Source organism: Mastigoproctus giganteus, chromosome 9 (genome assembly GCF_048544385.1).
Source record: "Mastigoproctus giganteus isolate SK-2022 chromosome 9, ASM4854438v1, whole genome shotgun sequence".
In the NCBI taxonomy this organism is placed as follows: domain Eukaryota; kingdom Metazoa; phylum Arthropoda; class Arachnida; order Uropygi; family Thelyphonidae; genus Mastigoproctus; species Mastigoproctus giganteus.
The window spans coordinates 99,715,291-99,740,844 of NC_143583.1; the positions used below are offsets into that span (position 1 = coordinate 99,715,291).

At 36.9% G+C, this 25,554-nt stretch overlaps 1 protein-coding gene across 1 annotated transcript in view; it reads left to right on the top strand.

The window, feature by feature from the left end:
- Nucleotides 1-598: 598 nt before the first annotated feature.
- LOC150080588 (4-hydroxybenzoate polyprenyltransferase, mitochondrial-like) overlaps nt 599-25,554 on the top strand; it is a 47,487-nt gene continuing 22,531 nt past the window's right edge. The window contains exons 1-4 of the mRNA XM_090382169.1: nt 599-1,221; nt 4,727-4,893; nt 14,638-14,759; nt 23,181-23,266. Coding sequence (XP_090238295.1) covers nt 846-1,221; nt 4,727-4,893; nt 14,638-14,759; nt 23,181-23,266 — 751 coding nt within the window. The 5' untranslated portion in view covers nt 599-845. The remainder of the gene's footprint in view (nt 1,222-4,726; nt 4,894-14,637; nt 14,760-23,180; nt 23,267-25,554) is intronic.

The following is a 25,554-nucleotide window of genomic DNA, read 5'->3' on the forward strand; positions in this document are numbered from 1 at the left end:
GCCTCGATAGCATCAGCAAACATTCTTGCACCCTTTCTATTTAAGTGTATCCCATCCCTGTAGTTTGCCTCTTCTCTTCATATGCAAAATGGCTTACTCTCATCTGATTATTGTACTTTATTATTATTATTTGTTTTATTATTCTTCTATTCTCTAAATAATTAATTTATTATTTATTTTACCGGTAACTTAACTTAATGCAATCCTCTTTTGTACATAGTATTTTCATTTTTAAATCTATATCAATGTTTATCTTCCTGTTGGATTTCATATTATTGTTATCAATTGTGTTCATTGTTCTGCTCTCATATACACTGTTAATGGTTACCTGTTGTGTATTTTGTTGTTAATAAATTAAAATAAACCAAAGAAGAATATGTGCCATTTTTTTTGTTTTAATCTGGTAATGGCACTTTTTTTTTTTTTTTTTTTTTTTGCTACCTAAAAAAAAAAAAAAAAAAATTGTTTTTTGATAAATAGCCAAGTCCTGTGTACTCCGCTACAACTGTGCAGCGTTGTTATCGCTAGCACTTATTGACCTATTAAAGCGAAGTTGGTATGCGCGAATATGAATTTCTTCTCAGTGATATGTGTGTGTGAGTTTTGATTTGTCTGTGGGAGTGGTGAAGTTACGTAAATGGCTAAACGGTGCGGTTGCAAATGTGGGAAAGTAAAAGCTGACATGATTGTTGGTCAGTTCTTGTTGTAATTAAGATAACTAGAGAATGAAATGTTTATGATTTGAGAACAACATTTTTCATGTTCTTCTTGATAAGATATAATGTCCCGAGTATCGTTTTTGGATTTTCTTCCCTTGCTAAGGCCAAATTGGAAAGTTAGTTTGGATGCACGGTATGAATAGGCATATTTTGTTTCGCTGTTTCAGGAACGCCGTGATATTTAGATGCAAAAGTCCATCTAGAGATAATAGGTACATTACAGTTAGCAAAGGCCTATCAAGCACCCAAAGGATATTTGAAGAGAAGTTTGAAGTGCTGGTAGGACGAACTACAGATGTGCTGTTTGAAATGACCTGCGCGTTTCACACCTCGAGAATATTTGAAGGTAACACCTCCACCAAAGTAGAGCATATATCCACAGCGAATACTACGAAGGATCGTAATTTGATTTTCCATCAAAGTGTATTGGAAACACTTATAACAGTAGTTCCAGTGCGTTTACAACCTTATATAAAGCTTGTCAGACTGGACAAACCTACTGGTAAGTTTTAAAATAAGTCGCCTTCTTGTTCTCATTTGCTAATATATTTGGTACCGAATATATTAGCAAATTGATAATTGGTACCGAAACTGTTCCGTGTTATGTGAAACCGCGCTGATTGAGGCATAATTATAATGGGTTTTAATTGAATGTGTACCAGAGAAACAGTCTATAAACAAATTATAATAAATCTATAAACAATTTGCGGTTGATAGCCAATTAAAAGGATTTGAAATTAAAAATATTGCAAAAAATTTATTAATGAAAGATAACATCATTAGAGATGAGAAAAAAGCTTTATTGTTTATTTAGGTATTCAGTAATAAAGTCCGGTAAAATCGTCTCTTCTTTTTCTCGGCGTACAAGTCCTTGTAGCATCAAAACCCATCTTGTAAAATTTTCCGTATCTTGATCTACGTTCAACATCCGGATCTCCATTCATAATCGCCTTGCAGGTTATGTCAACCCCCGAAAAACTTTCTCCAATTCTTCTGTTGAAATTTATTTTGGTGCCACTTCAGTGTTATCCACGTCAGAATTGTTTTCCTCTTCTTCATCTGCAGTTTGCTCGTCAATTTCAAGGAGAGTTGCATCATCTGAGTCATTTGCATGTGAGTCAATGCAGTCACATACATTGGCAGTGTCAAAAAGTTTCAAATCCCGTCTTCACAATGTCTTTGGTAATTGTCTGAATTCGTGATTCAAAACCAGTGAAATAATTTGCCAAATGGGGCAAAACATGCAGCCAAACAGAACGTATGTTGTTAGCAGTGATTTCTAGCCAAGATGCAAATATACTTTTGATCGGATTTAAAGGAGTAAAAAATAAATTGTGAAATGAAAAATTATCATGTCATCCTGTCAGGATGGAATTAAGAATACCGAACACTGCTGCACGTTGCTGGTGACTGACTGAGGGGAGCTATTGGCACATGTGCATGTGAGACAATAGAGTTGGCACTGCAGCATATATGTACACGTTCACAGGCTGCAACAATGCAGCATATGTAGAGTACGTGTCTAGGCTGTTGAATGAATTTTACAATGTACAGTAAATTTTTGATTTAAACTTAATTGAAAACCATGTTATAGTGAAACCTGTGCTGTTTGAGACCGTGCTAAGCGAGGTATTGCTGTATATACATATATATATCCTCCTTGAATAACTCCTCGTGTGAATGTAGATGCAAAATACTCATTTAGTTTGGCAGCTATCTGAGAATGATCATTTGCAGTCTACCTCGACTTAGGTTTTTTTTTTATTTCTTCCTCTTCTTGTTTACTATTATTTATTTTTTTCTTTTCTCTATTTTTTTTCCTTTTTAATTTATTTATAGAAATGTCCAATGGCATTTCACATGCGCCCACCTAGGTTTTGTTTGAAGGGCTCCATCTGAATTTGCTTGCATCTGAAGTTGCTTCCATTTTTATGATAACATACCTCGCAACCAGAGGCAGACTGGCCATAAGACTTACCAGGGAAACCCAGTGGGCCAGAATCCAGTGTGATTTTGGCCATAAACAATATGGCCATAAAACACTAGTATGAGGCCGCTACGAGTTTTCCCCTGTAAGTGAACAGGTTGATGCAACCTGTGGATAGTCTCTGCTGAATGTAGACGTGCTACGGTAATATGTAGTTAATATCTCATCCTTTCCTCCATACAGCAAATTGTTTACTCACTAACAGAACTCTGTTATTGTCAGTCAGTATTGAAGACGTAAACGTGAAGTTGTTTACATTGTTGTTTGGGGATTCTTCTGTGTCGTAAGCAATTTTTCAATTGGTGCTGTCATTTCACAGAGGGTAGGGAATCTGTTGAAGGCAATCCACTACTGATGATTTAACTGTTGGTAAAATCGCTGAAGAAACTCCTGTCTCCATTGGATCGCTCCTTCTACTTTTAATGAAAATTTTGAACACGAGCCGCATATCCGTGAAGTTCAAGCTGCGGCTGTTGCAGGTTCTCCAGATTTGTTTGAGCGTTCGCCTAATGATGAGACATTTTTGAAATTCATAACTGGAGATGAAATGTGGGTTTATAGGTATGATCCCTAACCCAAACAGCAGTCATCTCTTGGTGGATGACTCCTTCTTTCCCCAACCTAAAAAAAAGTGCAGCAAGTGCACAGAAAAACGAAGATCGTGTCGCTAACATTTTTCACAGTGCAGATGTTATTCACCACAAATATGCCCCAGATGAATAAACAGTAAAGATTTCTATGTAGTTAAAAGAAAAAGACCAGAAAAATGGAACTCCAAAGGCTGGTTGCTTCATCATACTAGTGTTTCTTCGCAACTTGTGAAGAGTTTTTTTGGCGGAACTCAGAACTGAAGCAGGGGCGTATTCAGGGTTGGGTAGAGGGGGTATATGCCCTATTAACTAAAAATTTGAAATTAAAGAAACAGAAGGCAGGAGGTGTTCTAAAAAAAACTCAAAAGCCTGGTTGCCAATCCCCCCTTATGATGATACCTGGATAAGTCACTGAACTGAAGTAACCCACATGTTCTTTAAATCTGGCTTCATGTTTTTTTTTTTTTTTTTTTTTTTTTCCTGCAAAGAACCCTGAAAGGACACTGATTTGATGAAGTATACTATAATCAGGTTTTAGTAATTTTGAAATTGGAATATGAGAACTGCTTCCAAGTGTTACCCCAAATGGATGTTATTTTGAAAGGAATTAAGTTACTCACCCTATGAGTATGCCTATTGTCACTATATCATAACAGTCTGGATTGCTTTCTTTGTACAACATCAGAACAAAATAAAATGACTAATTCAGTTCAATAAATATATGAAATGTGACTCAGGTCATCTTCACTCAATCCCCCCCCCCCCTTTTTTTTTCCTTAGCTGCAAAATTGGCATTCATTCCTTCAGATATATATTTCATGTTCCACATGAAAGAGTTTTAAAAACAAGAGTTATAAAAACAATACAGCTTTGAAACCAGGTGCACACAGCCTTCTACACTCTTTAGTGCCTTTCAATAACATTTCCATCTGTGATATACTGGGGATGGGGAGGGGTTCAGTTGCCAAAGAACATCATGTAAACAAAGAATTTGTTTGGTGCCTGGGTAAAATTTACCCTATGCATGTATTAACATTTCCAATATTTTTCAATAGAGAAAATAGATAAACTAAGATGGTTCTTGAAAACAATTTTTTTATTTATTTTTTGTGTAATGCCTGCTATGTTCATTTAAGTTTAATATTTATCAGTACTTTTAAAAAAGGTTTGTCAAAATTCATTATTTGTTTCTTATCTCTGTGTTTATACTTGTCCCTTCCTATCCAATACATTTATGTGTGAGCAGTTTTTTACACCTATGTGTGCCAAAATCTCAAGTTTCAATGTACATCTGATGGATTAAATGAATAGCACTATTATAAAATATTTTGCAGTTTTTATTCTTGTATTTTGAATTAATTGGATTAAATGAATAGCATTATTATAAAATATTTTCATTCTTGTATTTTTTCTATATCTCATGGCATCAGGATCCTGGTTGTTATTATGGCCTTGCTATTGGAGTTTAGGACTTGCAGCTTCACCTGGACATCTGCCAGACTTGACCTTAATGTTAGTATTTGCTACAGGTGCTTTCTTAATGAGAGGTGCAGGATGTATAATTAATGATATGTGGGATAAGGATATAGATGCCAAGGTAAGAGTTAAATTATAATAATTTATCAAAGAGAGAAATAGCTACATAAATATTTGCAAGCATTTACAAGTCATAGCAGTATAGGGCATCCCTTTTGAACATACCTGATTTTAAAAGTTGGTTAAAATTCATGTTGTACCTATGGCAATGTAGTGGGAGCCAGTAGAGGGGAATATGCTCAAGTTTCATTGTTGGCGTTTTGAAACATGGTATGACTGAGGCCACGATGCTGCCATCATTTGTGTAAAAGTGGCTTCACTGCATGAGAAAGTGTAGGCAGTGGTGGGGTTTGCAGAGAGAAAATCTGTTGTAATGGTTCAAGGGCAATTTAGACATATTCAGGAAAGATGCATTTTATCCAAAGTCTATGCCAAAATGGTACAGGACATTTTTGAACACCAGTAGCATGCAGAAGCAACATGCAGGAGGTCATCAAACATCTCAGAAGAGGTATGTGCTGCCTTTGTTTGTAGCCCGTGAAAATCAATCAGTCATGCATCAAGGGAATTGAACATACCCCATGCAACTTTGCTCAGGGTCGTACATAAGAGGTTGCATTTGTACACCTATAATTTGTAAATGGTTTAAGAAATCAAACTGAGTGACAAACCATGTCAACAAAACTTCACTATTGATATTAGCATTATCATTAGTTAGAGGTATACGATGCAAGAAAGCAAGCTTATCCAGCATTAGCCAAAAAAAAAAAAAAAAAAATCATTTCGCCCCTCCATTCGTTCCAAATGCCTGTACATACAGCTCAGCCTTAAATTTATTTAGGCTATTAGCTTCCACAGCAAAAAATGGAAGCCCATTCCACCAATCAACTACCCGCTGGCTAAAGGCAAATTTCCGCACATCTATTCAACAACTATCTTTCCTCAATTTGAAACTGTTTCCCCTCAGGTTCTTAGTCTGAGTAAGAGGAAGAATCCCGTCAGCATTCAGCTTGCTCATCCCATTCAAGGCCTTATACACCTCAATCAGAACACCTTGCAGGTACCTATTCTCCAGGCACTGCAGTTTGCAGAACTTAAAGCTTTCTTGGTAAGAGCACCCTTTGTTTCCCTCATCAGTCTTGTTGCCCTTCTTTGTACTCCTTCTAGCAATTCTACATCCTTCCTAAAATGAGGCCTCCAGACCTGTACACAGTACTCTAGGTGTGGCCTGATCATTAGCATTAGCATTAGCATTAGCATTAGTAGAGGCATTTGATGCAAGAAAGCAAGCTTATGCAGCATCAGCCAAAAAAAAAAAAAAAAAAAAAGTAACATAAATAAATAAAAATAACCACTTCCACTTCACCCCTCTGTTCGTTCGAAATACCTGTCCAGCTGAGCCTTAAACTTATTTAGGCTATCAACTTCCACGACAAGGGATGGAAGTCTGTTCCACCCACCAACCACCCGCTGGCTAAAGGCAAATTTCCGCACATCTATCCTACATCTGTCTTTCCTCAATTTGAATTTATGCCCTCTCAGGTGATTTTTCTGAGCTAGAGGAAGAATCCCATCAGCATTGAGCATGCTCAAACCATTCAAGGCTTTGTACACCTCTATCAGATCACCCCGCTGGTGCCTAGTTTCCAGACACTGTAATTTGCAAAACTTAAGCCTTTCTTCGTAAGAGAACCCCTTTGTCCCATTCACCAATCTAGTTGCCCTTCTCTGTACTCGTTCCAGCAGCTCTACATCCTTCCTGAAATGAGGCCTCCAGGCCTGTATACAGTACTCTAGGTGTGGCCTGACCATTGCCTTATACAAGGGAATAATCACCTCCTTATCCCTGCTAGAAAAATTCCTATATATCATTGACAATACACCATGAGCTACTCTTGCAGCTCGTCTGCACTGCTCAGAGAACTTCATATCTGCCTGCACCACCACCCCCAGGTCCCTTTCATTCTCTACCACTGTCAGTGTAGTACCACAGAGTTGATACGTTGCTCTGGGGTTGCTGTTTCCCATATGTAGTACTTTACATTTGTCAATGTTAAACTTCATTTGCCACCTCGAAGCCCATCTGCTCAACCTTTCCAAATCCTGTTGCAGCAGCATAGTGTCAGTAGTGTCCTTGACAACCCTGCCAACCTTCGTATCGTCTGCAAACTTGGACATTAAGCCTGATATACCATCATCAATATCATTTATAAATACAGAAAACAATAAAGGCCCCAATACTGAACCCTGAGGGACTCCACTAATAACATTAGTCCACGATGAGCAGTGTCCATTGATTACCACTCTCTGTCTTCTCCCCCTCAACCACCCCTTTATCCATAGCAGCAACTTGCCTCCAATGCCACACTGCTCCAATTTGTGCAGCAGTCTTCCATGTGCAACAGTATCAAAAGCCTTTCTAAGATCCAAGTATATAATATCAAAGTTATTCCCTGCATCCAGTTCTTTTGTGACTGCATCATAGTATCCAATCAAATTGGTCAGGCAAGACTTCCCCTTAACAAAACCATGCTGTGTCCTAGCTATAACTGAAGTCTTGTCTAGATGATCCTGCAGTGCTTCTTTCACCAGTGCCTCCATTAATTTTCCGGGAACAGAAGTTAAACTCACAGGTCTATAATTACTTGTGTCAGCCTTTGATCCCCCTTTGTGAATTGGGGTCACATTTGCACATCTCCAGTCAATGGGTACCTCCCCTGAGTCCAAGGAAGCTCTCATAATTATGGCTAAGGGTTTGCTTACCTCCTTTGCTGCCTCCTTTAATATAACTGGATAGATCCCATCCACCCCAGGTGCCTTTCTTGTGTTTATCTTCAACAATTTCTCCTCCACTTTGCTCTCAGTTATTACAAGATTCTCTAGCTTACTGCTAGAGTTGAATACACCTCTGGCATTCCCCTCGCTGAATAACTCCTCATGTGTGAATGTCGATGCAAAATATTCATTTAGTTTGTTAGCTACCCGAGCAGGGTCATCAACAGTTGACCCATCGATCTCAAGTGGACCAATCTGATTCATCCCCTTCCTTCTAGAGTTTACATAAGTAAAGAACTCTTTGCTGTTTTTCTTCGCATCCCTTGCCAAGGATCTCTCGTAATCTGCCTTCGCCTGCCTAACCTCCTTTGTAACTTGGTTACAGATCAACTTGTATCTATCATAGGCGTCCGTGTCACGTGTTAATTTGTATGTATCCCATGCATTTTTCTTCTCTGCCATATGCCTCATTAGTTCATCTGACAACCATTTAGGCCTAAACCTTGAACAATATTTCTTAGTTGGTATGTAAAGCCTAGTAGCTTCCACGATAAGTTCTTTGAATGCTTCCCATTTTGAATTTGCTGTTGGCAATATCATCAGTTGATCCCACTGTATAGAATTTAAATACTGTCTCAGTCCATTGTAGTCGCCTTTACGAAAGCAATACCCCTTCCCTTTACCCCTAATGGTAGTTACCTCTTTGAGTAACTCCCACTTCAGCACACTGTGATCACTGCCACCAAGTGGTTCATTTATCTGCAGATCATTACCTTATATAACGGGATAATCACCTCCCTGTCCCTGCTAGCAAAATTCCTATATATCATTGACAAGACTCCATGGCCTGTCCTGGCAGCCCATCTGCACTGCTCAGCGAACTTCATATTTGACTGCACAATTACCCTCAGTTCTTTTACACTTTCCAATTCCCTGAGTGTAGTACCACAAAGTTAGTACATTTTTTTTCAGTTATCGCTACCCATATGCAGTACTTTGCATTTGTCAATGTTAAACTTCAGTTGCCACTTCTCATCCCATTTTCTCAACTTGAATAGATACAGTTGGAGTAGCATACTGTCTCTACTTTCGTTAACAACCCTGCCAACCTTTGTATCATCTGCAAACTTGGACATTAAACCTGATATACCTTCATCAGTATCATTGATAAATATAGAAAACAAGAATGGTCCCAACACCGAACCCTGGGGAACTCAGAACTCCACTAATAACATTTGCCCACGAAGAGCAGTGTCCATTGATTACCACTCTGTCGTTCTCCCACTCAACCATTCCTTTATTCATTGTAGCAATTTACCCTTAATGCCATACCTCTACAACTTGTACAGCAGTCTTCCATGTGCAACAGTATCAAAAGCTTTTCTGAAATCCAAGTATATGATATCAAAATTATTTTTTTCATTGTGATCACATCATAGTATCCAATCAAATTGGTCAGAGAAGACCTCCCTTTAACAAACCTATGCTGTGTCTTAACTATTACTGCAGTCTTGTCTAGATGATCCTGCAATGCTTCTTTAACCGGTGATTCCATTATTTTCCCTGGAACACAAGTTAAACTGACAGGTCTATAGTTACTTGTCACCATTCAACCCCCCCTTTGTGAATTGGTGATACATTTCCACACCTCCAGTCCATGGGGACCTCCCCTGAGTTCAAGGAAGCACTCATAATTTTGGCTAAGGGTTTGCTTACTTCCTTTGCTGCCTCCTTTAATATAACTAGATAGATCCCATCCACCCCAGGTGCCTTCCTTATGTTTAACTTCAACAATTTCTCCTCCACTTTGCTCTCAGTTATTAAAAAATCACTTAGCTCCCTGTTAGCATTTGATAAACTTCTAGCACTCCCCTCATTGAATGACTCCTCATGTGTGAATGTAGATGCAAAATACTCATTCAGTTTTTAAGCTACCTGAGCATGATCATCAGTAGTCAACCCATCTATGTTAATTGGTTCAATCTGATTCATCCCTTTCCTTCTAGAGTTTACATAAGTAAAGAACTCTTTGCTGTTTTTCTTTGCATCCTTTGCCAAAGATTTCTCATAATCTGCCTTTGCCTGCCTAATCTCCTTGGTGACTTGATTACAGACTAGTTTATACCTGCCATAGGCTTCTGTGTTATCTGATACTTTATATGCATCCCATACATTCTTCTTCTCTGCCATGAGCCTTATTAATTCATTTGACATCCATTTAGGCCTGAACCTTCAACAATATTTCTTAGTTGGAATGAAAAGCCTAGTAACCTCCAAAATTAAGTCATTGAAGGCTTTCCATTTAGAATTCAATGTTGACAACATCATCAGTTGATCCCACTGTACAGAATTTAAAAACTGTCTGAAACCTCTGTAGTTACCTTTACGAAAGCAAAAGCCTCCTTCCCTTTAGCCTTGATGGTAGTTGCATCTTTAAGTAATTCCCCCATCAGTACATTGTGATCACTGTCACCCAGTGGTACCTTTATCTGCAAATTCTTAATGCATGAATAATCACTGCTGATGATCAGATCAAGAGTATTACTCCCTCTGGTTGCCTCTCGAACATGTTGTTGTAGAAAACGGTCATCCAGTAAATCCACACAAGTCTTGCTAGTGTGCGAGTGACCAACCTACAACTTCCAGTCAATATCTGGAAAGTTAAAATCCCCCATTATAATACATTCTGATTTACTGGCCCACTCTGTTTCTCTCCACAATTGCTCATTATACTCATCAGATTCATTAGGCCTATAACACACACCTGCTCTCATTTTTTCCTTTCTCTAGTGCTTATTTCACACCAAACAGACTCAACACTGCATTGTCCACCAATATCAATTGGATGCACTTCCTTAGATTTTGTTTCTTAACTAACAGCATAACCCCTCCTCCCTTCCTGTCCTGTCTATTCTTCCTGTACACACTGTACTACCCAAATACCAATTCTGCACTGCTTATATCTCTGTGACACCATGTCTCTGATATCCCAACAATATCTGCCTTTGATGTCTTGACTAGCACTTCAAGCTCATTAAATTTATTAACTATACTCCTAGCATTGGTGTACATGCAAGTATACATGCATCCGTTTCTACTCTTAGTTACCCTAACACAGCCCATGTATTTACTTGTTCCACTATGACTCCTAGCAGTCCTGGAAATCTCCATTACCTTGCTTTCCAGGCTGCTTCTCATTCTAATAGAAGCAGTGCAAGAATCACTTTCACAGTGATTCTTGCACTGCTTCTATTGAATCACAGTGCAAGAATCACCTGCAGCCACCGTTAACCGTTAACCTTTTAGTCCGTGTATCTCACCAAGCTAGCAGTTTTCCGACCCACCTAATGCTGCCTCAATAGCATCAACAAAATATTCTTGCAACCTTTCTATTTAAGTGTGCCCCATCCCTGTAGAAGCAGTCTCTCCTGTCAACAAGCACAGACCAGGCTGAAAAAAAATTTCTACCCCTTGAGCGTTGCACAATCTCTCCAGGGCAGAATTGATCACAAGGCTCTCATCATATACTCCCTCCTATCGTGTCTGGGCAGAATTGCAGACACTTTCACGTTCAACTCAAACTCGACTTTTTTTCAACATTGACCTGTACTTGTTGAGTAAATCTGCAGATCTCTTACTCTTAATGTCATTAGTTCTAATGTGTACAGCAACATCACCTTTTGTGCCCTTAAAAGATATCTGCTCTACAATGTCATCAACTTTTGCCCCTGGCAGACATATGCTGATCCTGTTCCACCTATCCTTCTTGCATAGTATATTCCCCATCTGCCTGACATATTCAATAACTAGTTCCTTTGGGAACAGTGCATTCTGCTTTGGAGATTGTCTCTCTTTTGCCTGATGCATAGGAGTGAGCTCTGTCATTGAGCTGGGCAGCTGAGAGCTTGATGGGCCCCTCATATTAATTTCTTCGAGGGTATTTACCCTACACCTCAAGCTCCCATAGACACCCATCAGAACACTGAGTTGGGGCCTAATTTCTTGACACTCCATTCACCTAGCACACACAAAGGCATCCTCCTTGACTAGATCATGTGCTGTTTTAGAAAGGTCGGCAAACGTTTCACATTTCGCACATTTTTTGAGACTGTGATGCGTTGGAGAATCGCCCCTTCGTTGCTCCCCGAGTCACAGCACTCACTAGTCTGTGATCTTTGCTTCACAGCTCTAGTCTGGGTCATGATTTCCATTTAAATACAATTTAATTAACAATGAATTTTAATAAGATTAATATTATTTTTTATTAATTGATAATACTATAATGAGCTAACGGATTTCTAATACAGTGCTTTGTATTACGCTATCTAGTTCTTGATTCTCACTATCTGTATTCTTGATTGCATCGACCAAAACCATGATTTCTTGAGTAATGGAATCTAGATTTCTATAATATAAAACAACTGTGTTAGATTCTCAAGTTATGTTTTTTGACAAGGCAGCATTTCACATTTCAGGAAAAGTTAACTGCAGGTGCTTGTGTGTGTTGGATTCTGAAAATCCACACTGTATCCACATTCAAGACAGCTCAAAAGTGAATGTGTGGTGTGGTCTGGTCTGGTCTAAAGAAGGATGTGATTGTCATACCTTTCTTTTTGGAGGATATCACATACCTAGCCATGCTGGAACAATATGCATTTCCTCAGTTGCACACCTACAGCCCAACCTAATCTTCCAGAAGATGGAGCACCACTTCATTGGAGCTTGTAGGTGTGCGATGCTCTGAACAAAACATTCCTAGACCATAAATTTGATGGGAATTTTTTTTTTTTTTTTGTTGATGCTGTATAAGCTTTCTTGCTTTTATTATTTATATGCAAAATATTACATATAATATTCTATGCAATTTTTAAATAATAAATTGCATATAAATAATTTATATTGTAAAATATGCATGAATTTTAAATTTACTGAATTTATCCTATGTATTGTTAAAATTATATTTTTTCAGTCTCCGTATAGTTGCAATGTAAATTGAGTAGATAAAATAGCATTTTCTAACTGTTCCATGAAGAATATGGAAATTTGCAGAATAGGATTATATAGAAGAACAGAAATGTTTTTCATTTCCAGTGTTATAGGACTGAAAATGATTATTTATAAAAAAAAAAAAAAAAAAACTTAGTTTTCTCTGAAGTTTTGCCCATGGAAGCTGGATGAAAATAATCAGTGTGGAATTCCAAAATGTCTGTGATGCGTTGTGAGTGTCCTATCCTTCTTATTCTTTGTATATCCTTCTTATTCAATAAAATTTGCTTGATAACAAATTCACATGGTTTAATTAGTATTATTCATACTTCATGTTAAAGCTTTAATTATTTCCTTTATGAAAGGAAGTAAAATTTATAAAACATACCAAATAGTTTTCACAAAACTTGACTCTATTCTGTCAAAAGTTAGATGTTTCATGTTTAAAAAAAATTAAACTTTAAAATATTTTAAATTTAAAAAATATCTAATTTTCACAAGATTGGGTGTCTTTTTATTTATTTTTTTAGTTTGCTAAAGGAAGAAATGTAACTTGCGTATCAACACCATCAACCAAATATGTTATGCAGTCTGTGTATAGAAGTTTGGTAGCACAAATAAGTCCTGGGCTATCAGCTTTCCATTCACTATATTTTTTCCATGTTGTTATATCCTTTTCTTACTATATACTGTTATATCTTTAGCCCTAGTTATAATATATGATAAGCCCTCTTTCTTCTAAAGCTTGCTTGGCATCATTGATCCCACTTCCTCTCAGGCTCTGAGCCTTTTACCATTCATTTTTTGCTTCAAATACCTGTTTTGCTGATTTCCCTTCCATCCTTTCTGTATGCCCACATCTCCCTAAGTTGCTTTGCTTAACTTTTAGTTGGATATTTATTAATCCAAAGTTCTTTATTTTTTCACTTGTAATATGGTTTTGTCATTGCTTCCATATGTTAGACCTTTTTTTTTTAAAACAAAAATTTATTATTTTTTTTAAAACTCATTTCTGAAGATTCTAATTTTTGATCATTCCCTTTATTTCTTCTTCTTTTTCTTCTTCTTCTTCTTTCTTCTTCTCCTCCTCAAGATGCAAGGAAGCCTGAGGCTTATGCTGCATTATGCATTAGCCAAAAAAAAAAAAAAAAAAAATCCTGTGTGAGAGAGAGAGAGAGAGAGAGAGAGAGAGAGAGAGAGAGAGAGAGAGTGTGTGTGTGTGTGTAGAAAAGCAAGCAAGAAAGAAGAATGATGATGTCCAGCTCAGGACCCTGGGTTTGCCAAGCCCATAACTCACCAGATGTGAGCTACTTATCTAGCCCTCAACTCCATAGATTGAAATAGGCTTAAAAGCTGTTTTATGGGCAGCAGATTTTGTTTTTACTAATTTCTCTTTTCTCAAAATAAAATTCACTTGCTTTTTTTTTATTCATTACCTTATTCTGTTATTTATTTCCATGTCTAACCTTCTATCTTCATTTAAGTATCTCAGAAGAGATACTCACAATTACCAACTTATATTATTTTTTAAGGGTAAATAATGGGTTGTGGTAACTTATAGCAGAATGATGAATTTTTTTATGCTGTCATGGCGTTAGTTAACATTCATAATTTGTTAATGTAAAATACTATTTGTTTTATTGTCAGTTTATAATAGCAACCAAAAATAATATTTTGTTTTAATCTTGTCTTTAAATGAGAATTTTTTTTTTTTTTTTTTTCCATGTTGATAGCCATCAAGAAAAACTATTCTAACATATTGTACACCACAATAAATAATTTTAATAAATGAGCATTGCATCACAAACCTGTTGCCAGGTTCTTGTTCATATGCACACCAACCTGGTGAAGGGTTTGTAACATAATGCTCATTTATGAAAATTATGTATCATGATGTATCAAGTGTTAGAATAGTTTATTTTCTTATGCATATTTTTCTTCCTAAAAATATGTAAAATTTGTATACTTCATTTAATTAGTTTAACTTCTAGGACAGTCACATAATTATTTGTTTTTGTTAATATTATGTAACCTAAATTTTCAGGTTGAGAGAACCAAGTTTCGTCCTTTAGCTTCAGGTGAAATAACTCTGCAGGATGCTGTGATATTTCTTGTAGGCAAGATGGCTTTAGCATTGTTTACTTTGTTACAGTTGAACTGGGACTGGTAAAGTGCTTGAAATAATGTACTTTTATTATTTTATAACAAGAAATCAAAGTTATATCATATCATATCATATCATATCAATTTCTATATTATTTCATTATTTTTTTTTATCTTGTAGTTTGTCATCTTTTCTGGTATATTGGAAGTTTATTGCCAATTTATATATTAATTCAAATATCATACACAGAATTTTATGTTTTGGAAGTAAAACAAGATTAGTGTACAACATTGCTTGTGGCCACTAATTATTATGATCACATGTTTTTCCCTTTTTTGTTTCAAGTGTTATCCTTTGGCAGTTCTGTATACACGTGTGTATTTTGAAATGCAAACAGACAATGCTAGCAACAAATAATTATTCAGTAGTAATGCACAGGTGTTTGTTCCACATTTCTAGTGTTATCTTCATTTCACAGGTATTACAAAGTCTGTTCTGGCTTCTCAGTTGTTAGTAGTCTAGATATGAATTCAGTCTAATCAAGAGAAAAAGAAATATCGTAATTGAATGTGCATTTTGGTATTTTTTATCATCCATATTTTCAAGGTGCTAAATTCATTCAATTTTGTTAAAGTTTCTTGATTGATTAAGAAAAATTTTAGTTCTTTCTTATTACTTTTATTTTATTGAGTTGGTGCATCCCTTGAGAGATCTTGGATACTTCATTTCTGCACTCCCTGTATTTTCTCATCTTCATTTATTTTAATATCTGTAAAGTCTCCTCTCCTCCCTCAATTTCACAATATGGTGGAATAAAGATAATCAAATTCTGTGAATATTCAATCATAAATTAATATGCATATGATAAATCAAAGTTTTATGTTATACGAGTCAAGTATAACAACTATACCATCAATCAATAATTAAAATATGCATTATTGAATTAGCTTAGTGCTGAAATGAAATGAATGAATTGAATTAGCTTATGCATTCTTAATATTGTTTATAAGTCTCCTGTACTGTTCTGGTGTTGTGTATATATATACCAATTTTTAATTCGTGTAAAATTTAGAATTTAGATAGTGCGATTTTGAAAGTAATTAATACTTCGTGTCTGTAGATTTACCATTCATAACTTGCTGCCATTGTTATACAATACAATGTGTACCCCGAACTAGATAACGGAAAACTAGGTAGCATAAGGTTTAACAGAAAACTAGATAGCGAGTATAGTATCAATATAGTATAGTATCAATAATCAGTAAAATTTACTAATCTTATTAAATTTCATACTGATTTACATCAATTAAATTGTGCTTTTTTAACTAAATACATATTTAGTTTTTACTAAATATGTATACCTAGTTATAAATATACCTAGTTTTTACAAACGTAACATTATAAATTAATACATATAACTTGACAGGAGATAAGAAAGTCTCAAATGTAACTTGGAGATAATATTCAATACTAAACTACATATACAGGGTGTCTCAAAAATATTGGTACAAACGTTTAGGGGAGGTAGGTAACATCTAAAGGAATGTGAATCGCATAGGAACCCATAACCATAAATGTCACCGTAAGTCGGTAGATGGCGCTGTTCATCAGTTCGCGAGAGGGAAAATTTCTGGTTTACTCATTCAAGCAGTAGTCACTGCACGAAGAGCATGCATCGATATACAAACTGAGCTGGCAGACATGCACCTAGTGTATGGATTAGCAGAGGGCAATGGCCGAGCCGCTCAACGAATTTATCGAGAATGCTTCCCAGACAGACATGTACGGGACCACTGTTTGTTTGCACACGTGCATCAAAATTTGTGCGATTATGGGTCATTTAGAGGTAACAAGAGTAGTGCGGGCAGACCACGTTCGATGCAAACTCCCGCCATGGAAGAAAATGTGTTCAATGCCGTCCAGAATAATCCTACTACCAGCACATGTGCCATTGCCTCTGCCTTAGGAGTGTCTCGTTGCAGTTTACAGCGTGTCTGGCACGATGATTCCTTACACTCCTTTCATCTCCAAAGGGTTCAGTTACTGCTCCCCCAAGATCCTCCTGCACGTGTGGCTTTTGTGCAGTGGTTTCTCCAAAAAAGTGGTCAAGACTTGAATTTTCCAGCCTATAACTTATTTCACTCTGGAAGGCTTATTCAATCAGCGCAATGCTCATTTGTGGGCTCACAACAAACCACACTGTGTGCGCCCCCATGCAGCACAACATCGCTTCGCAATAAATGTGTGGGTAGGTATGGTCGGTGACTGCTTAGTCAGCCCATACCTGTTACCACCCCGCATGAACTCCACTAAATATCGGATCTTTCTTGAACAAGTTCTACCAGGGTTACTTGACGATGTTTCAGCAAATGTGAGACGCAACATTTGATTTCAACATGACGGGGTGCCTGCCCATTATGGAAGGTGAGTTCGTGACTATTTGAACAGGCGTTTTGGGCGTCGATGGATTGGCCATGGTGGACCCGTTTCCTGGCCCCCATGCTCACCTGATTTATCAAGCCTTGATTTCTTTCTGTGGGGGGCCCTCAAATCTATCGTGTATGAATCGCCTGTGGAGACGGAAATGGATCTCGTGGCGAGACTCGTCTGCGCTGCTGCTCCTGTCAAAGAAACTCCAGGTGTGTTTGACCGTGTCCACCAATCCATGCTACGTCGGTGTCACGCATGCATCGCATCTAATGGTGGAACCTTTGAGCATCTGTTATAACATCATGAAATGCATCCATCTTGTACGCCATTGTTAATATTATGTCAAATAAATGTTTGTCACTAATTACTGTCTTGTGCCATTTCTGCTTCTTGTGCTCTGCTACTACTTTCCCGTGACGTTTTCGGTTATGGGTTCCTATGCAATTCACATTCCTTTAGATGTTACCTACCTCCCCTAAACATTTGTACCAATATTTTTGAGACACCCTGTATATAGTGTTATAACTGCATTGGGATATAAGTTTAGGTTTATATTTTGTATTGGAATTTTATTTGAAATTGAATAGAAATCATGACTCAGACCAGAGCAGCAAAGCAAAAGGCTCAAACTAATGGGAGTGCTGTGGCTCAGGGGAGAACTGAGGGGGCGGTTGTCCTCTGAATCACAGCCTTTTGAAATGCACTGCTTGTTTGATTTTTGTGGAGCAAAATCGGGACATGATATTGCCAAGGGGAATGTTTTTATGTGTGCACGATGTAAAGAGTGTGAGGAAATTGGACACCAACTCAGCATTGTTATGGGCCTATATGAGAGCTTGAAGGATTTAAATTGAGGGGCCCCATCAAGCTCTCAGCTGCCCACATCAATGCAAGAGCTTGCACTTGAACATCACATAACACAACGCCAACCCCCAAGGCAGAATGCGCTGGTCCCAAAGGAACTAGTTGTTGTTGGTGACTCTGTTGTCAGGTAAACGGGGAACATATTGTGCAAAAAGGATAGGTGGAACAGGATCAGGGTATGTCTGCCAGGGGAAAAGGTTGATGACATTGTAGAGCAGATATTATCTTTTAAGGGCACAAAGGGTGATATTGTTGCACACATTGGCACTAATGATTTTAAGAGAAGGAGACTGGCGGAATTACTTAACAAGTAAAGGTTAATGTTGAAAAAAAGTCTTTACATGCAGTTGGAATAGGTAGGCAAGTGCAAATGTCTTATGGGCAGACTTTAATCTTCCCCAGATTGATTGGAATAAGTGGGAGGAAAACTTGCAATGGAGAAAAATATTTTTAAACACACTAGATGATTATTATTTGTACCAGCATGTTAGAGAAAGTACTAGGGGTGAGAATATTCTTAATTTCATCATTACTAACAAATCAGATGACATCACAGGGCTTAAAGTAGAGGAACCATTGTCAGGAAGGGATCATGCAATTGTCAATTGGAAGATGAAAAAAGATGTTGCAGTAGTTAAAGGTAGAGGCACAGGTTTTAACTTCAGAAGGGACTTTGACATATATACATATGAGATATACACGGACTAATTGATTAACAGTAGCCACTGGCAGAGGTGAAAGTGATTCTTGCACTGCTTGTATTGAAATGCAATTGAGCAGCAGCCTAGAAAGCAAGGCAATGGGGATTTCCAGGACTTCTGGGATTCATAGTGGAACAAGTAAATACATGTGCTGTATTAGGGTAACTAAGAGTAGAGACAGGTGCAAATATACTTGCATGTATATCAATGCTAGGAGTACAGTTAATAAATTTAATGAGGTTGAAGTGCTAGTCAAGACATCAAAGGCAGATATTGTTGGGATATCAGAGAGTGTCACACAGACATAAGCAGTGCAGAATTAGAATTTGGGGAGTGCAATGCGTACAGAAAGGATAAGACAGGAAGGGAGGAGGGGTTATGCTGTTAGTTAAGAAACACAAAATCTAAGGAAGTGCATCCAATTGATGTTGGTGGACAATGCAATGTTGAGTCTGTTTGGTGTGACATAAGCACTGGGAAAGGAAAAATGAGAGTAGGTGTGTGTTATAGGCCTAATGAATCTGATGAGTATAATGAGCAGTTGTGCAGAGAAATAGTGGGCCAGTAAATCAGTGTGTCTTATAATGGGGGATTTTAATTTCCCAGAGATTGACTGGAATTTGTGGGTTGGTCACTTACAAACTGGCAAGGCTTTTGTGGATTTATTGGATGACTGTTTTTTACAGCAGAATGTTAGGAAGGCAACTAGGAGTAATACTCTTGATCTGATTATCAGTAGTGATTTTTCATGCATTAAGAATCTGCAGATAAAGGAACCACTAGGTGGCAGTGATCACAGTGTGCTGAAGTGGGATTTACTCAAAGAGGTAACTACCATCAGGGGTAAAGGGAAGGGTTTATGTAAACCCGAAACACAAGAGGTATTAAAGCCAATAGTACTTAGAACCTTGCTTGGGTTGGAGGTTGAGAAGATGAAAGATATTTGTTGACATTGGACTTGAACTTCTGTAGACTGTAATTTTCAAGAAATACATAAGAAGGAAGGTTGTTCCAGAAAACAGCAGTTGAATAAATAAATGAGGAAGATAAAAAGTTGGTTCTGTGAGTTTGAAGTTGGACAGTAAATGGATGTTGGCTGGTGGCGGCACGTGTTCGGACTGTTTTGAAAGAGAGAGCGGAAATTATAGAAGCCAATTCAGAAGAACAGTGCCCATGGAAATATCTGTAGAAGAGGCATGCAGCAGAAACAGTACATCTATGAGACCCTTTAGAGATGAATCATTAATTAACCTAACTGTCCTCTTCTGAATGGAATCAAGAAGCTGAGAGAGGTTTTGGGGGAACGATATTCCATGGTAGGGCAGATTTGCGATTTGTACAGAGTGAACAGCTGTTTGGAACAAAAGTAACGCCAAGAGCGAAAGAGAAAACCAAGTTTTTTAGATGCAGAGGAAGCAATATTTGTAATGTGCTTGTGCCAAGAGAGATTAGAAATCAGGGTAATCCCCAAAAGAAATATATCATGTTGCCTAGAAATTGGAGTGTCACCAAAGATAAGCCTAGGAGCAGAAGAATCCTTTTTGCGAGATAAGAGAAGACTGAGTTTTAGAAGGATTGAAATCAACTAAGTTGTCTTTGCCCCACTGGAGAATTATCTGGAGATCGGCATTTAAGAAATTGGTAGCAGATTTTCGAGATGTTGAAGCTGATTGAGCAGGGCAAGATTTCTCAAAATGGAAAGTGGAATGCAATGTGCTATCATTGGCAAAACTATGGATAGGATTTCCAGTCAATGGAAGAAGGTCATTAATATACAAGAGGAAAAGAGTGGGGGAAAGAACTGAACCTTGGTGGACACTGGTATTAGTGGAGAAGTTAGAGACAGAGAGCCATCTACGATCACTCTCAGTGAGTGATCAGAGAGAAAACTGGATATCCAATTACAAAAAAGAGTTGGAAAACCATAAGATGGAAGCTTGTTTAGAAGTCCTTTATGCCAAACATGATCAAAAATCTTTGAGATATCAAAGCAACTGTTTGTGTTTCACCGAACTTTTCCATTGAATTAGTCCATAAATGGGTAACATGGGTCAACACTGATGGAATATTCATACTGGCGATCGTTGATCAGACAGAAGGTTTCTACGTAGTTTAATAGTTGGCGGTTAATTGATTTCTCCATTACTTTAGAAAGAGAAGAAGTAATTGCAATGGGGTGATAACTGGATGGGAGGGATTTGTCACCCTTTTTAGGAACTCACTGGATATTAGCAAATTTACAAGCAGAAGGAAAAATGCCTTTGGAATAAGAAAGCGAAAACAGGCGGCAAAGAACAGGAGTAAATTCAGGAGCACAGGTTTGAAGAACAAGTGGAGAAATACCATTGGGACCTGGAGCTTTCTTAGCATCAAGATTCATCAAAATCCTTCTGACATCCTTTTGATGGAAAACCACAGGAGGCATTGAATGGAGTGTGTTGGGAATGGTGGGAGGTGTTTAACCAAAATCATTAATACGTGAGTTGGAAGTAAAATGGGAGGCTAGCAGGTCAGCTTTATCCTTGGCTGAAGTGACAACAGAACCATCTGGTTTGGACAGAAGTGGGAGCAGAGATGGGCAAAAGTTGTGGCCAATAGCTTTGGCAAGAGGCCAGAATGCTCGGCTACCATTAGGGCAAGAAGCAAGTTTTCTACTCTTAGCCTGTTCAAATTCTAGTTTGGACTGATTAATAACTGCTTTACAATTGTTGCTAGCTTTGGTGTAGGCAGAAAATGAAACTGAAGAATTAGAAACAAGCCAATTACGATATGCAACCTTCTTCTCTTGAACAGCCTTAGCACATTTATTGGAAAACCAAGGTTTAGATAAAGCACAAGATTTTAAAGTGGAGTGTGGGATAAAGGATTCGATTCCTGCAAGAATAATTTCACTGACATGATCTGAGCAAATGTTGACATCAGAAATTTTGAAAGAGTAATTCGACCAAGAAAAAGAAAAAAAGAAATCTCGCAGTTCATCCCATTTTGCATTCTTGTAATGCGAAACAATAAGAGGTTGGGAATAGCCATGAGATAAAGGCCCCATTGGAGAAGAGACAATCACCAAGTTGTGATCTGAGGTGCCTAAAGGACCTCTCACCTCGAGCGTGTACTTAGAAGGGTTGTTTGTGAGAAAAAGAGTGTGTGTGTGTGTGTGTGTGTGTGTGTGTGTGTGTGTGTGTGTGTGTGACTAAACAAACTAAGGCTATGAGGTAGGTTTGGTATATTGTGTCTATAATTGTGCATATTCTTCATTCAATTTGCAGTTTGAGAGAGAGAGTGAGAGAGAGCACTGTTAAAAAAATGCCAGGAGGAGAGTAATGTTATACAGTTATAATTAAACTAAATGGCCAAGTTTGTAGAACGTAAAACTGTAACGGTTTATTAAGTATTATCTACAAAGCTATTATCTTAGTAATTAATTGATAAAGAGGTGACTATATTTTCTTTTTCATTTCTGTTAATCACAGAAAAATTGAATTATGCACTGCATGCATTAACCAACTTGGGTTTTCTTGTTTTAATTTTCAATTTATTTTTTCTATACCTTTTAGGCTTCTTTTCTCCTAAAATTGTGATCTCATTCTAATATCCTAGTTGGCAACATTTTTTTATGACACTGATGTTTTTCATTTTCAAATCTGCATCATTACTGACACTGATTTATTCCACGTTTTGTTTTGCTAGGTTGGGATAGCATACAGAGAAACTTGCTACCCATTTCATTATAGTTTTTGTATTTTATTACTTTTTTTGCCTTATTTTAAATTCATTTTGTTTACCTTACTTTATAAAATTTTAGTATTTCTTTAGTATAATATTCGCTTTCAATCTCCATCATTTATTATTTTTTTAAACAGTAAAAAGTTTAATTTCTCTTGCTGTAGAAACTTAACATGGAATTTTGGTTTGCTTCCTTTTTTGGTTTTTGGGGCCCTGATTTTTGAATGTGCAGTTGGTTGGGAAATTGTTTGGATAACAAGACTATTGTTTCAAATATTGCTTTTTGATCTTGTATAATATAGTATTAGAATTGAGTCTATAATTGTTCTTTAAAATAATTATTTTTATGTCTTTATAAGTTCCATTTTAAACTATTTTCCACCTGTTATTATGATTTATTGCATGCAATCTAAGATAATCAAACATTTTTATCTTCTGTGAAGTTGGGGCCAAATGATCATCTATGCTTTTCACTTATTCGCATTGAAAGTAATAAGAATGTTATGTGAAAAGCTCAGAAATTTTTGTAATTTTTTCAAAAATTCAAAAAAATTTTCTTTCACTTAGATTTGTTCAGTTTATTTTATATTTCTGCTTAGTTTTTAAAACTTCCTTTTATCATATAATGTGAGAGATTAAAAATAAAATTACCAAAATTGTGTGTGGGAAGTAATTCTATAGTTAAAATTACTCTAATAATTTTGAATTATTTTATTTATTTATGTAGTTTATTTCAGCAACAGTTATTTTTTTACGTTTTTACAGCATTCTTTTGGGCATAAGCTCTCTGGGTCTTGTTGCCATATATCCATTAATGAAACGAATTACTTACTGGCCACAGATTATATTAGGTAAGTATGCTATGTGCTTTTCTGTGTAATCCCAAACAAAAGTTTATTGAAACTATAGTGTAAGTACATTAGAACCATAAATCACTTAAGTACTGGAGGCCAAAAAGACAAAACTTTTTGATATTAGACCTTGAATTTCTGAAGATTTAGTTTTCAGGAAATATATACACGCAAGGATTAAGACGCCTCCGTAGCCAGGTGGGAAGGAGCAGCAGTGCATAGCACACGCTTCTTGATTAGACCAGGGTTCGAGCCCATCACCACCAAATATGGAGGTTGTGGAAAGGTCAGGGAATGACCACCGCATATTCCCGGAGCAATATGGCCTTAGTTGCTAATGCTCCTAAAAACCAAACAACAAACAAACAAACAACAAGCAAGGATTAATTCTCCCCAAAGAAGAGAGGCAGAAGCTAGATCATGAATGAGTATTGTTTTGCTGAATTGCCTCTCACGGTTGGTGCAATACGTGTATTTATCTTTCCTTATTCAGAGTATTGCTCCTTAAGGAATGAATTCATATAGTGTATGATGGTCAAAAAACACTTAGCATCACTTTCAAACTGTCTTGTCGAAATTTTTTTTATTCCAGAAAATGAGGCTGTTTCCAAGTCAGTGATACAAACTTTGTTTGTGGCTCATAGACTAAACACCAAGTCTCACCTATGGCAGTGGACTCTAGGAAAATTGATCATCATAAGATCCCATTATGAGAATCCCTCAAATTTCCATCTGCCTGTTTCATTAATTGTTGGTAAGCATCAGTGTCATTATGTGCTGAGCATCCCGATGCATATTTAAAGCTCTTGAAAGTTTATAAATATTCACACAATGCGTTTTGATGCATGAGTTGTCTGGCTGTTTCATTTTTTTTTGGCATATGAGCAGTTAAGTCTTCCAGCATGGCCATCATCTGCTAAAATTTCTCTTCCTTCATTGAATGTACAAAGTTATTCAAACATGGTAGTATGAGATTCAGATTATTATTTTAAATGGCACTAGAGCTTGTTGCTCCTAACGATATAGGTGATTTTGTCCATAAAAGCGTGTTTGTAGGCCACTTTTTTGCATGTTGTGCAGGCTGAAAAACACAGAATTATGACTTATGGGGAACCTGACTGCTCTCCCTAAAACTGGCAATCCATTTCCATTGTTTCAGAAGCAGATTTTTCTGAGTGTTGGAAAAATTGGATGCTTGCACAGTGTTTCAAACTTGATAATTTTCACAATCAAAAATTGTGATAAGATAAATGTATTTTAAATGCATGCTGCAACTTATATTATGATCATTATCATAATATAAGAATCAATTTTGAACACCTTAGTGATATTTTTCTAAAACACATTTCTGGAGGTCACAACCATAAAAACAATAAAAACAATTTGCACTTTCCGGTACATTGGGCTTTTCTGTTAGTGCAATCTATTATAAATGGGTAGTAAACTCTATCTTATTGGATTTGTGATAATACCAATAACTGGAATTCTGTGAGTTTTTACGTTACGGTATTATAGTGAAATGAGTTCCCCTTCACTGAAATCTTCAATCATATAAAAAACATAAATAAATTTTCAGAATCTTCTCTTCATTCCTATTTACTTATTACAATGGTGAGGGGAAAAGGGATCAGTGGAAAGTGAAAGTGCTGGCAGTGCTAGGAAATGAAACAAAATTGATTTAGAAATGAAGATGATTAATTAAGAAGTACGAAGCAAGACAAAGTTTATCATCTATTGCATGGAATTAGGTCTCACTGCTTCAAGAGGGAATACTATTTTAAGGGACGGTGTGCATATAAAAGAACATGTTAAAAGATTGATGCATTTAAGATCAACAGTGATCACAAAACAGCATTCAGGTGTTATATCGAAGATGCTATTAATAATATGGATGGAAAATCAGATTCAGAAGCAAGTGCCCCTTGAGTCCAATGGTCATTCAAGCAAAAGCAAGAAGTATTTATGAAAATATTAAGGATAAGTACGGTGAACCCCAAGCCAAGTTCGTGGCAAGCAATGGGTGGTTTAATAGGTTCAAGCATTGCGCTGGTTTCCAAAACATTAAAATATGCAGTGAAGTTGCCAGTGCTGATTCTGCAGCTGCAGAGAAATTTTGTGATGTGTTGGAAAAAACCCCTTCTAAATCTCCACTGCACTCAACTTCTACACAGGTGTGTTTATCAGCTGGAGAGTTAATTCTGGTAACAATGCTCGAAAGGTAAAACTTGCTGACATTATGCCTGTATCCTCTCTCTTTTTGTAATTTTGTACACTTTTGTAATTTTTCC